Source organism: Sinohyriopsis cumingii, chromosome 5 (assembly GCF_028554795.1).
Source record: "Sinohyriopsis cumingii isolate HCF-2022 chromosome 5, ASM2855479v2, whole genome shotgun sequence".
NCBI lineage: Eukaryota > Metazoa > Mollusca > Bivalvia > Unionida > Unionidae > Sinohyriopsis > Sinohyriopsis cumingii.
The window spans coordinates 74,033,858-74,048,491 of NC_142965.1; the positions used below are offsets into that span (position 1 = coordinate 74,033,858).

Consider the following 14,634-nt stretch of genomic DNA (forward strand, 5'->3'; position numbering starts at 1 on the left):
CTTGCATCAGATCATCTCTGCATTATATGCCATCTTGACGTATCAGTCCCTAACCCTCCACTTTTATCTGCTACTAAGAGAAACCTTCGTATGATAAATAGAACCAAAACTAATGCATGACATCCAAGCAAACCTAACAACTTGCTTACGTCCTACAGCAGAACAACTCAATAACGGCCTGCGTTCATTGCTTGACAAACATGCCCCAGGCTACCAAGTGCAGAGTATCAATTCAAAAGTGTTCTCCATGGTATAGCAGTGTTAGGGACCAGCTTCGCACTGCTAAAAGAGACCGCCCACCGTAAAGCTGAGAGGCTTTGGCTTTCCACCAGACTCACTATTCATAAACAAATGTATGAAGCCACTAAGAAGAATGTCATAAATATAGTCCATGCAGCGAAATCAGCCCACTACACTACTACGATCATGGAAAGTTCCAGCTGCAAAGAGCTCTTCGAGATTACTAACAAGCTAATGTCAAGGAACAAATCTACACTACTTCCAACTACCTTCTCTCCAGTCGACCTTCCGGACATGTTTGCAAATTTCTTCCGTGACAAAGTACAAACCATTAGAGATAAGCTTGACACCACAATTTCAACTGACTTGTCGTCACCATACAGTTGGGATATAGAATTATAGCGGCAACCATCAGCAGCATTTGAACCTGTCTCGTGTATTCCGTACGTACAATGCTGATGAAGAGTGCACCAAAGTCATGTGAACTTGATCCAGTTCCGACATCACTGCTGCTTGAGTGCTTAGATCCAGTATTGCCTTCACTAACTGATGTTATTAATACCTCTCTCTCATCCGGAGAATTCCCATCATTTTTCAAAACTGCCATTGTAAAGCCTCTGCTAAAGAAACCAACACTAGACCATAACGATTTAAAGAACTACAGCCCAGTTTCTAATCTCCCATTCATATCAACAATCTTAGAAAAGGTTCTTCTATCCCAGCTTGTATCTCATCTGAATTCAAACAGTCTTTTTAGCTATGTACAATCTGCATATCGCCCTTGCCACAGTACTGTAACTACTCTTCTAAAAGTAGTTAATGACATTCTCTCTGCGTTGGATAGCGGAAAGATTACAGTCCTCACCCTCCTTGATTTGTCTGCAATATTTGACACAACAGACCATGATATATTACTTCACCGTCTCCAGCATGTATTTGGCATTCAATATACAGACTTACTGTGGTTCAAGTCCTACTTGGTCAACAGGACACAAATTGTATCTGCAGATGGAATACACTCCAGCCCAGTTTATCTATGTTGTGGTGTTCCACAGGGGTCTGTTCTTGAACATGTTCTCTTCATTCTGTACACTCAGTTGCTCTCAAGTGTCATAGATCATCATCCAGTGTCTCACCAATTGTACGCTGATGACACCCAAATATACAAATCTAGCCACCCAACTGAAGTTGATGCTACCATCCAAGGTGTAGAGAGGTGCATTAGTGATGTGAAATCATGGATGATATGTTGCTGTTGTTGTTGTTGTTGTAGGGTTTAACGCCATTTTTCAGCACATGATATGCTATACATGGCAGCCAGTATTAATGGTGGAGGAAGAACCCATGAAAACACCGGAAAGAACCACCGACCCACAAGAAACTACTGGCAGGTTTTCTCAAATACCCACATTGGCTGAATCCGAGACTCGAACCCACGCAGACAGAGGTGAGATGGCAGTGATCCATAATGGAGAATGCTTTAGACCACTTGGCCACTCGGGGCCCCCATGGATGACATGTAACAAGTTGCAGATGAATGATAATAAAACTGAGGCCATTCTGATCACAACACAAAGACTTTCTCATTCACATCCCTTACCTCAAACAATAAACATCAGCAATGCCAACATTAAATTCACACAATCAGTATGAAACCTAGGTCTTACTTTGGACAGTATTCTCACATTGCACCAACATGTCATGAACATATGCAAGGCTGCATATCTTGAGCTCAGACGCATCAGCTCAATTCGCAAATATCTTTCAGTTGATGCCACTAAAACACTTGTGTGTTTATTAGTACTTTCAAGACTCGACTATTGTAACTCAATTCTGTCTGGTTCATCTCAATATCTACTCCAGAAACTTAAAAAAGTTCAACTGCTCGGATCATACTTAGAGTACCACAATCACAGCACACCTCCCTGCTGCTCTGTACCCTACACTGGCTATCCATTCGATCCAGAATCAAACACAAAATTTGTTCTCTGTGCTACGTTTCACTGTCGAACTCTAGTCCAACATACCTATCCGATCTCACCCATGTGTACACACCAGCATGATACTTACGCTCCTCTTCTGACAATCGCATACTCATTATTCCCACTATGAAAACAAAGTCATATGGACAGCGTTCTTTTGCATACCAGGGCCCAGCAACGTGGAATGAATTGCCCCCTGAACTGAGACACAAAGATCACATTTAAGAGATCTCTCAAAACTCACTTAGTTTCGACTGCAAAAACAAACTTAAAGACCTAATAATATTTCCTACCTGAAATATTCTCAGCATGATTTTTATTTTTTAATGTTTTTCTTATTTCATGGTGTCTGTTTTTGTAATATTATTATGTTTTTTTATCTTATATGTGTTGTTTAATGTTGTAAAGCGCTTAGAGCTTCTAAAGATTAGGCACTATACAAAGTCCTCATTATTATTATTATGTCATAGTGACAAAGAAGCCATCTTTTCTACAACATGGTCTGTAGTATTATTGGGATATTAACAAAAATGAAAAAACAAATTATTAATTTTTTTGGGAGGGGGATATACTTAAAATGTGTATTCTGAATACGTCTATGTGTAAGGCATAATTTAGTGAAAAAAGCATAATGACTATGCCAAAAGCATAATGGCTGGCATGTATGGGTAACTGTTGATGATGCAGATCCCAATCTAATTTGAGGAAACTATTTGTCTCTTTTCAGCCAGTGATCTTGACCTTTCACAATAAAATCTAAATATTACTCTGTTACTACAGGTGCATGCCATCCATAAAGTTTGGCAACTGATGGTGGAAAACAGAACTTATTGCGCAGGAACCATGTTTTATATTTCAGTCACAGTGACCTTGAACTTATACCTTTTGTCCAAGAATTCAATTCAGTTCTTCCCTACCCCAAGTGGAAGATATCCACAAAGTTTGTTGGAGGTACATGCTGTAGAATTGAAGTTATTATATAGAAGATGGAAAGTTAAAGCTGGATAAGGTGCTCAGAACAAGGTGGAAGACTAAAAAGTAGCCCATTTTTCATCTTTAATTTGTGACCACATATTGCACAGAGTCAATAATTTTTGCTTGAAATGACTGCACAATCAATGCACTTATACATCAGTAGCAGGTTGTTGTTGTTCAGCACTAGATGGGCTATACATGGCCAATAGTATAAATGGCGGAGGAAGAACCCTGGAAAACCCAGGGAAGAACCACCAACCCACGAGAAGCTACTGGCAGGCATTACCACGTACCCATGCTAGCCGAGCCTGAGACTCGAACTCATGCAGACAGAGGTGAGATGGCAGTGATTCAGAATGGTGAGCACTTTAGACCACTCGGCCACTTGAGGCCCCCATCAGTAGTGGCCAGATTCATTCTAGAATGACCACATATAACAGGTATGGGAACTCTAATCATGGGAGATAATGCAACCAGTAACTTTGGACGATATTACATCTTCAAGTTTTACAGTACATTTTAGGAATTCAGCCAGAATCAATTGTAACAGAAAAATATTTTAAATTTACATATAATATTCTAAAAAGAAAATTTTAAAATCTACATATTGAAGATTTTCATCATAGTTAACAATTAAAAATGCAAATGTTTCTCAATAATTGTGAGTGCTTAAATGTGATTGCTACTGTACTACATTTAATTCAACTCAAGTAAGCTCCAACAGTTCAGACTATCCCTGTTTGTACTTTTCATTTTTCCAATCTTATGGGTAGTCAAGAGTGCAGCAAAGATACTACAAACATGTATGTAAAACGTTTTTTGGGTGCTAAGACCTTTTTAAAAGTAACATGCGAGGATGAAATGCAAAAGGCATATACAGTGTGTAAGCAAGTGAAAATTTTAAATGAAATTAGTGTGCTGTAAGTATCATGTTTGAAGAATGCATCACCTTTCCGTACCTGTAAAAGATTGCTAAAAAAAACAATTGATATTGAAAAACATTCTATACAAAATGAACTTACCTTTAGCTTCTAAATTTAATCATTTTATCAACAGAAGAAGAAGAACCACGATTTCTTTTACAAAGATGTGTACTTTCTGGCAATTATTTTCATAGTGATACTGTCAAATCTTCTTTCTTCATTTTATTTTTAAATTACAATGTTAATTATGGTTTTAAGCAAGGGTTTTCAACTAACCTGTTGTATTGCCATTCGTATGTAAAGGTACAACATCTCCCTGTCCAACCTGAAATATGTTCTCCAAATGTTGCAGAGTAGCATGCCCATGTTCTGTCAAGTGTTCAGCTCCTTCACATTGAAAGAAGAACCCCTCTAAAACAGAGATGAAAGTCCGTCAGCCTAAAATCTGCAGATTCCTGCATTGCGAGATTTTTCATATAAAATTTTATGAAACGTTGTCAGGTTCAGGATTCAGCAATAGATATCAACAATAGTGAGTCCATTATTTTGTTTGAATACTGCCATACACCATTATTTGGCACTTTAAAAGATACAAAATGTCACATGTCTTGTTATGGATCATGGTGATCTTGGCCACTTACACCAAGGGCAAGTTACCTACAAAGGACTGCAAAGCTATATTCAGTAAAATCCAATTCTGCAAAACTGATTTCCTATTTGCAAACATTTGCAATAAGTAAATTTTGATGCACATCTGTTCAAAGCATATTCACTGCTTTACTGTCTCCATAATAATACTTCAAATGAAAGTTTTTATTTTAATGTTGTTGTTGTAAGGTTTAATGCCATTTTTCAGCACACAATAGGTTACATGTGGCAGCCAGTATTAATGGTGGAGGAAGAACCCAGGAAATCCTTGAAAAGAACTGACCCTCGAGAAGCTACTGGCAAGCTTTCTCACATACCCACATTGGCGGAATCTGAGACTTGAGCCCAAGCAGACAGGTGAGATGGCAGTGATCTGTAATGGAGAGTGCTTTAGACCACTTGGGGCCCCTTCATTTTAATGTAGATTGTGTAGGTAGTGATGATTTGCTATGCTTTACTTACTTATCAGTCATTTTTGTGCTGATCTGAAACTCCATTAGACTGTTAACCAATCTCAGCTTTGGCTTGGGTGCATCCTTACACCTCAAAAGCAGCTTGACTAGTTCTTATTTGTAATGATTTTCTGGTAACTGGACTGATCACCATCACTATTTGACATGTACAAATGCCAACTGATGTAACTTCATTAATTTACATATAACATTATTGAAACTTCCCCAAATTGGCCAATCATTTATGTTTAATGAAGCAGTAAAATTTTTCACAATGTTTTGTTACTCATTTCAACTGTCTAATTTTAAGGTTATTTTCTCACAAATTTATAGACAATATCTAGGTGTAAAGAACAGGACCTGCCTACATCGACATCCCCCTCTTAAGTGTGCAGGGACAAAACAATTTAGCCGTATTAAAAATCACAACCAATTACCTGAAGAAAACTTTAAAACTGGGAAGGGGGATTTTATTTAAATTTCCCCAATATGTAATGAAACAACACAAGTCTACACCAAGCTGAGGGATTTCAAGGCAGCCGGACATAAATTTATAAGCTACTGCTTCTTTACTCTCAGCACAAGTCACAATTCATCTGCATAAAATTCTAAGTTAGTATAAAATTCTAGAAATTTTCAAGGATTTTAATAGACTTTGTTTTCTAAGGAACAAAAGAATGAAAATTTTGTTCTTGTTATACAATTTTTAGCAGTGTACAATTCAGCCATCACAGCTTATGGGAAGAGGGAGCAAAAGAATGTCGACTGGTATGAGGCAAACTGGGAGGAGATGGAGCCCGGGACTGAGGCAAAGAGGAAAGCCCTCCTGGCATACAAGGCTGCACCTAGCCCCAGAACACTACAAGCCCTCAGGATTGCAAGGAACAACACCCAGAAGACTGTCCGCCGCTGTGCCAACACCTACTGGCTGAACCTTTGCAACAGTATACAGACAGCTGCTGACACCGGGGATACAAGAAGAATGTACGAGGGTATCAAAAAGGCGACAGGCCCCCACAGCTACAAGACCACTCCCCTCAAGTCCAAGACGGGCGAAGTCATCACATACCAGTGGAAATAACTGCAGCGATAGGTTTAGCACTATCTCGAGCTATATGTAACCCAAAACAATGTCACTGGAACTGCCCTGGACGCCATTCCAGACCTGCCTGTCATGGAGGAGCTAGAAACACAGCCCAACCTGGAAGAGCTCGGAAAAGCCATCGATTGCCTTGCCTGTGGGAAGGCTCCTGGAAGTGACGGCATTCCGCCTGAAGTCCTCAGGAGCGGAAAACCAGCACTGCTCCAGCCCCTACACACACTCCTCTGCCTTTGCTGGGAACAGGGATACATCCCACAGGACATGCGTGACGCCAACATCGTCACTTTGTACAAAAACAAAGGAGACCGTAGCGACTGCAACAACTATCGGGGCATCTCCCTTCTCAGCATCGTTGGAAAGGCTTTCGCCCGTGTTGCCTTGGTGCGCTTGCAAATCCTAGTCTCCCGCGTCTACCCAGAGTCCCAGTGTGGATTTCGAGCCGGCAGGTCAACTGTAGACATGATCTTCTCACTACGTCAGCTGCAGAAGTGTCACGAGCAGCAGATGCCCCTCTACATTGCCTTCATAGACCTGACGAAGGCATTTGACCTGGTTAGTCGGAGTGGACTCTTCAGACTCCTGCAGAAGATCGGCTGCCCCCCACATCTGCTTGCTGTCATCATGTCGTTCCACGAGAACATGCACAGCACAGTGTGCTTCAATGGCGCAACATCTGAAGCATTCCCAGTCATCAGTGGAGTCAAACAAGGCTGTGTCCTTGCGCCGACGCTCTTTGCCATCTTCTTCTCCATGCTTCTCCAGTACGCATTCAAGGACTGCAGCGAGGGATTGTACATCCATACCAGGGCTGACGGCAAGCTGTTCAACATCGCCCGTCTCCGTACTAAGACTAAAGTCACAGAGGTACTCATCCGTGAATTGCTCTTCGCCGACGATGCAGCCTTGACATCACACACGGAAGATGGACTGCAGCAGCTGGTATGCCGCCTCTCCCATGCTTGTAAGGAATTTGGACTGACCATCAGTTTGAAGAAAACGAACATCATGGCGCAGGACGCAGACTCCCCTCCCTCTGTCACCATCGATGGGTACAACTTGGAAGTTGTCGAGAACTTCACATACCTAGGGTGTAACATCTCCAGCTCACTCTCCATTGATTCTGAGGTGAATGGCAGGACTGCCAAGGCAGCAGCAGCAGTGATGGCCAGACTTAACCAGAGAGTCTGGAACAACCCCAACCTCACAGAGAAGACCAAACTGCGTGTCTACCAAGTCTGCATACTCAGCTCACTTCTCTACAGCAGCAAAACATGGACCACCTATGCAAGACACGAGAGGAAACTCAACAGCTTCCATCTGAGATGTCTGCGGCGCATTCTGCACATCCAGTGGCAGGACAAAGTACCCAACACAGAGGTTCTAGAACGCGCCAACATGAACAGCATGTTCTCCATTCTCAGCGAGAGGCGCCTTCGCTGGCTTGGCCATGTCAAAAGAATGGACCCAGGTCGCATTCCCAAGGACCTGTTATATGGGGAGTTAGCAGAAGGTGCACGACCAACTGGACGACCACATCTGCGCTACAAAGATGTTTGCAAGAAGGATATGAAGATGGCACACATCAATGTCAATGACTGGGAAAGCTGTGCAAACAACCGTTCCAGCTGGCGCCTAGCTGTCAGGCAGGGAGTTCAAAACGCAGAGGAAGAGAGAAGAATAAAACAAGCTGAAAAGAGAGCTAGAAAGAAGGATAGACAAAAGCTTACTTTGGAGCTACGCCATCGTCTCCCGTAGACGGATGGATGCCAAGATATATATATATGAATCAATGTGTTGATTCATATCTTCCATCCATCACACAATCTCATGAATACAACTAGTCCTGCTGCCATCTAAAGTGGGGAGCTTCCCCTTGTCACAAAGTCAAAGGGAAAAGCCATATTTCAATATTTACCCAACACATCAATATCTGTTTCTCCTTATTCCTGCTCCACTCTGGGACAGCTCTATTGAAATCAAAATATTTTAAAGATGTCATCTCTAGCTGTATAAGCATTAATCTGTTGATTGTTTCTGCTCTTAATTTGTTCCCTATCTGTACATGAATGTTGTTCAGTACCGAGATCCCTTTTTCACGGCCTGCTATCTGAACGGACATATAGATAGCAAGCTTAGACAGTTTGAATAAGCAAAGAAACCATGTTTTAAAGTTGTTATGTACAATTTTCCACACCTCATAGGTATTGCCTTTTGGACACTTCTGCTACAAAATAAACATTTAAGCTAACTTAAGCTTTGCCAAAGTTACACTTTCTTTAATCAGTGCACTGCCGACTATTATGACAGATTTATAATCTGCTCTAAAATGCTATATTATAGTTGCAAGTCCATCAATGCCATATTGTCCATTTTAAGATAGAGCTATTTTTATCAAATAAATATCTAAACTGTTTATTTTCATTTGAAGTTCTTATTTATTCAAATTTATCTTAAACCTTACAGGGTTATATAGTTTGGAAGCAAAATATCCTGCAGAGAGCAAAAATATGAAAATTGCACTCTACCTTTAAATTGTCTGTATTTTAAATAGGCTTGGTAGATAATTTTGGGATTAAAAATCACTCACTGGTATCTTCATTAACATTTTCCCAGTTCCAAAAATATGATATAGTTCATAACTTTAAAAATTACTGCCATCAGCACTATCACCAGCCATTATTTCCACAAAAAAATCTTCATCTAAAGATGAATCATACTGGGAATCAGCCATTTTGGTGTTCTAATTTGCCTGTATTTTAATCATGCATTTGTAAAACTTCCTTGATGCCATGTTCAAACAACAGAATGCAAATTCCCAACATGCCAATCAAATTTAGTTTAACAACCAAAAGAACCCAGATGTTTAAAAAGTTACTGACCTGAAAAAAGACTGATGTCAAGGCAAATGATGCAATGCCTCCACTGGTGGCATGGCTTATGTCATGAAAAGCACTTTAAGAGTTAACATTTAAATAAAAATTGTATACTGAACAAAGTACAAATTTAAATGCTCAACTTGAAAAAAATTTGCAGGAGTTCTCACATATCACTGATCTCCAAGTGTGCAAATTTCTAAAAATTTTGTGTGATTCTCACATTCGCATGTCCCTGCAGCATCTCTGCCAATGTGAATCCGGGTATGTATTATTCTCCTCATATAAATATGCATTTATCAACTAATCACTCTGCAGCTGCAGTTGTTTTTTTAATAAGTTATGGACACTTTTGACCTGCAGCTTGATGTTTTAATGACAGAATCTTGTGAATGCTACTTGTCTCAGATTTCAATGAAGCACAGTGAAACCTGGGAATTTGTATCGTCCTTGAAAAGGTCTGGAAAAGCCAATTTTGAATTTAAGATTTTTTCCAAAATTCCAGACCCATGCAGAAACCACAATATAAACATGGACAAAAGCCAATACACAGCAATATTTTATGCAAACAAACTGTTCACTATTCCTCTACTTTCATTTGGTTCTTAATCAACATATTATGCTTCAATTATTTAGTCTTTGTTTCAATCAATTAAGAGCTCAGAAAATCATATTTGGCTTTCCTATAAAGTTCAACACTTCCATACACTTCATTTGTAGTTACAAGCCATGAGAAGGGAGATAACCCTCACCATCTTCCTCCTCGTCCTCCTCCTCAGAATTGGTGTCATTTTCATCTGGATGAAGGGCCTGGCAATCTGACATTGCTGAGAACATTCCTTCCACTAGAATATTTAAGACAGTACAGAATTATCTTTAATTATCTTTAAACATTTAAAAATGATTTGTGTATTTAAAAACAGTGATGCAAAGACTTAATACAAGAAGCCCAAATGGATCAGCTATCACTTGCATGGCTTACATTTGACTTGATAGTTGACCACTTCACTAAGCAGGTTTATTGTTAGGAAAATAACCCATAAAACTGTTTCCCACACTATTTTATGTTGATTTTGCCTCTGTTAGTATATCCGGAAACACTGTTCTATCTAAAGATAAACCCATAATATGCACAATCTCTTGATCGTAATCAAAATCATCCATGATCTGTCAAGATGAACCCATTCACAAAATTTAATAGAAATTAGACAAATTATAGTCTCTATCTCAAATGGTAACAAGCCCAGTCAATGAAGTTCATTAATATACATAGATCTCACTTAATACAGAACCAGTCTATTAAAATGACAATAAAAACTTAAAAGGATTCCTTTTTAAATACGCAAAGGTCGTGATAAAAATCATCCAACACCCTGACAATATTATCCTATTTAGCAAATCTGATTAAAATCGAGTCTGAAACTAAATGCAAAAATCAAATCCTTAATATGCATGGATCTTACTCATAACAATCGCATCAAGGATATTAATGAATGGATCTCACTCATAACAATCGCATCAAGGATATTAATGATCTAAGCCTATTTGATCAAAACTGGATCACAAAATACAACCTCCAGAGCTGTTACAAGCTCTGCCATCAAATACAAGATCTTGAGCATAAAAGCTCATACTAAAACTTTTATCAAAATCAGAAAAGAAAAGTAAGACCTCTGGAATGGTAAGAATATCATCCAATCATATGCAAGATCTTATAAGTAATATGAATGATCATGATTATTATCAAACCCATCCAAGTGTGTGTGTGTGATTTGGATTTTTAATGTAGCTTTAAAAAAGTTTCAGTCATATCACTACGATGTCTGCAGTGTGGCAGTTTATAGTGATCTCTAGTACAGGGGCATCATGCCGCAGACATGTAGCATGATGTCCCACCCAGTCATTTATCCTGACACCTGGACAACCAGTCCTAACACTAATCTCTTTTTGCTTAGCGCCAAGCGAGGCAGCTGTTAGTACCATTTTTTTTGTCTTTGGTATGACTAGGCAAGTGATTGAACCTATGACCTCCCACATTCGAGGAGGATGCTCCAACCACTAGGCCACCAGAACAGCAACTCATCCAAGATCTTGAAAATACAAGTCCCTGTTCCAAGTTCGATCCAGATCAGATCAAAATTATGGCCTCCAAAAAGTGAGCCAATCATATACCCAATCCCCTCAATAATATGCATCAATCTTGCTCGTTATATTTAAAATGTCCACCAATCAGGATTTGTCATCTTGCTCTTTAGTGAATCCATTCAAGATCTGGATGAAATATGCCCACATATCAAGTGTGATCATAACCAGATCAAAATTATGGCTTCTAGAGTAGTAACAAGCTCACCAAGTCAAACGCAAAATGACTTTAATTATACCCACCTCTTGCTCAGTATCTGTATTTACAAAAATCTTGTTCATAAAAAATACAAAAATCTTGTTCATATATTAATAGATTCAAAGGTTTGATCAAATTTGACCAGAAAAGTACCCCCCGATTCACAACAAGCTCAGTCAATCATATGTGAGATGATCTAATTCATATGCATAGATCTTTCTCTTTATGAAAATCCTCCAACATTTTATTGATATTAGCATAAATTCCAGTCTGATCAAAAGTGGATCAAAATCATGTCCTCCAGAGTGATAACAAGCTCAGCATACTGGGTGTTGGTCCTCAGTATACATGGAGCTCACTCTTAGACACACATAGTTTGTAGAACTGCATACTCAGTTTCCTCACTTTATTATATTTTTTTTTACAATTATACTATTGATAATTCTATGGATTATGCTTGTTTCCCCAAAAGCATGTTGTTATTTGATATAATTTCTTTCATAAAAAAAAAAACTACAGCAACATTTTAGGCTCATCATTGATAATCTCCAGGGTTCTAATTTAAAACAGTATTAGATATATTCTAGACCATCATGTTTACATTGACTTAGGGTCTTAAACTGAAATATGTAGTATAATATGCAACCTTATGCAATAACTACATAACTTTTGTTAAAACAATATTTGTAAATGTCACTTAATTAATTTTATGTAAACTGACCTTTCTTGTACTTGATGTAAGTGTTAGCATTTAACAGCTCTTCAATACAATATGGTACCAATAAATGAATTCTAAAAATGAACTTTTATAATAACACTGTTCAAGAATGTCTTAAAAATATACTGTGTTATATGCAAAATGCCTTATATTGGAGGGGGGTGCATTCTACACATATTATGAACTTCTGAGACAGTGGCAGGAGTAAGGCGAAGTTGTTTACATTTGTAACAACAGAGGAAATGTTGGTATAGCTTCATGTTACTTTCATGCACTGTGGCTGAAATTTCTTTGATTATTGTACTTGTATAAACTGTACATGATCTAAGCACACAGCTAATTAAAATGACTGCTCCCTTGTTCAGCCTGAATTACTCTAAAGTACACTATTTTTACTAGTTAATAAAATAGGGAAAACAAATTTTCCCAGACTAAACAATACCAGCATCTGAAAGTACAATGAATGAATTATCAATTAACTTTAGTTGTAACACATACAGTGCTCTTTATTAGTTGGTATAAATCTCAACTCGACAAGGGATACTTCACAGTCTTCTTGAGCATCTTCTTCATCTGAGATGTTTTGTTGATTTTCCTCATCATCTAAAATAGAACAGAACTACATAAATAAAAAGAGGTTTGTTATTATTATACTGAATAATCACATGCTTTAAGCAGTCAAAACAGCAATAAAATCCATCCAATGTTAGAAGTGTGTATGAATGAAATAACCAAATTGACAGATGGAGCTCTTACAAGACACAAAACACATTTTTAATTGGTAAATATATCATTGAATTCATTTTCTCACCCATGCTACTGAGAAATCTAGCTGTTTTGTTAACCTTACTTTTCTTATCTCAGTCTAGTCATCTCAGACCAGTTGTTTCAGTCAAAAGAAACCCTTGTTGTCTTCTGCTGTGCCTGATGTTACTAGTTGTTCTAAAATCAAACAACAACAACAAATATATAACAAAAACATAGTAATTTAAGGTAAATCCATCTTTGAGAACACACCATACATAAACATTTCGAGATAGACAAAGACACACACACATATGATGTTGAGCTTTTTGGTATTATGCTTCTACATTCCACACAGCATGTTCAATTTTATCCCATATGTAGGCCTAGCTCAGTACATTTTAAGGTCAGCGTCATTAAATGTAGTTAAAGCTACATAACTAGTTTTAAATACTGCGTGTGAAACAAATTATATACTATTAGGTACATTGAATGACAATGACTTGAAGATTGACTGTGCTACACATATGATAAAATTCTCAACGCTGTGTGAAATGAACCATAACAGAAAACATACCAACAATATTTGATGACAAATAATGCACTTACTAGCCAATAGGAATCATTTATCCATAAGCAAACTTCACAGTAGCACTTGCCATATTTCCAAGACAGAAAAATAAATTTCCAAATACTCTGTGAACTTAAAAGTTTAGCACATGCTTATCTGCTAGGGTTCATATTTGTAGGGTCTTTTATACACGGGGGTAATTTTATAGTCTATATTAAGGTCAATACAAGTATGTCACAAATAGTTTTACTTCCTCCAAAGAAAAGGAGTTATATATGATAGTGTCACATATCACTAATTACCCATGAATAATTGAATGCAACATGTTAATCTTCGTAACACTTGTACTAAGTATAACTACAGTAGAGCTGAGTACCCAATATCATCTCATTTTTTTATAATATCACTTTTCAAACTGATGAAAATGAAACAGTTTCTTGTAATAAATATTAATTATTTATTGTGAATTTCATATAACATTCATATATTAAATGTGATAATACTTCATTACCATGCAACGTTTTGTGTTGTTATTTTTCCTTGCTCACGTGTATAAACTGTGTACTTTGGATGAAACGGTCACATCACAGCCCTCATTAACATACTTGTATTAATGAGCCACATGTAAACATTTGCATGTGAACTATATTACACTTTGAAAAGTTCTTTTTACTTTAAAGGAAAATATTGGGTGAGAAAAATAATCTACGTTGGGGTTTAGATTGAGACAAAGAAATCCCAGTCATTGGGTTATATTATACATCTCCCCACTCAGTAAGCCTCGTGGAGAGACAAATAATGTAACCCCATGACTGGGATTTCCTTGTCTCATTCCAAACCCCAACATAGATTCTATATATCTCTCTGCACTTAACACAAAGTCTTTTAGTGAACACCCCCATTTTAACATGACCATCCATTCAGGTGGAGTAGCGATAACAAGGTTCTAAAAGATTTCTGCTGTGGTGGCCATATAATATGTCTGAGCAGAACAATTTTATTCAAAACTAGTGAACAATGCTCTGGTGAAAACTCCATCTTGATGTGACTTTATCTTAAGGACGA

At 37.9% G+C, this 14,634-nt stretch overlaps 1 protein-coding gene across 1 annotated transcript in view; it reads right to left on the minus strand.

Annotated features, from left to right (window-relative positions):
- Positions 1 to 14,634, minus strand: part of LOC149799450 (methylosome subunit pICln-like) — a 32,693-nt gene that overhangs the window by 10,529 nt on the left and 7,530 nt on the right. The window contains exons 3-5 of the mRNA XM_089958800.1: positions 12,753 to 12,857; positions 9,948 to 10,040; positions 4,397 to 4,531 (exon numbers count right to left, since the gene is read on the minus strand). Coding sequence (XP_089814926.1) covers positions 4,397 to 4,531; positions 9,948 to 10,040; positions 12,753 to 12,857 — 333 coding nt within the window. The remainder of the gene's footprint in view (positions 1 to 4,396; positions 4,532 to 9,947; positions 10,041 to 12,752; positions 12,858 to 14,634) is intronic.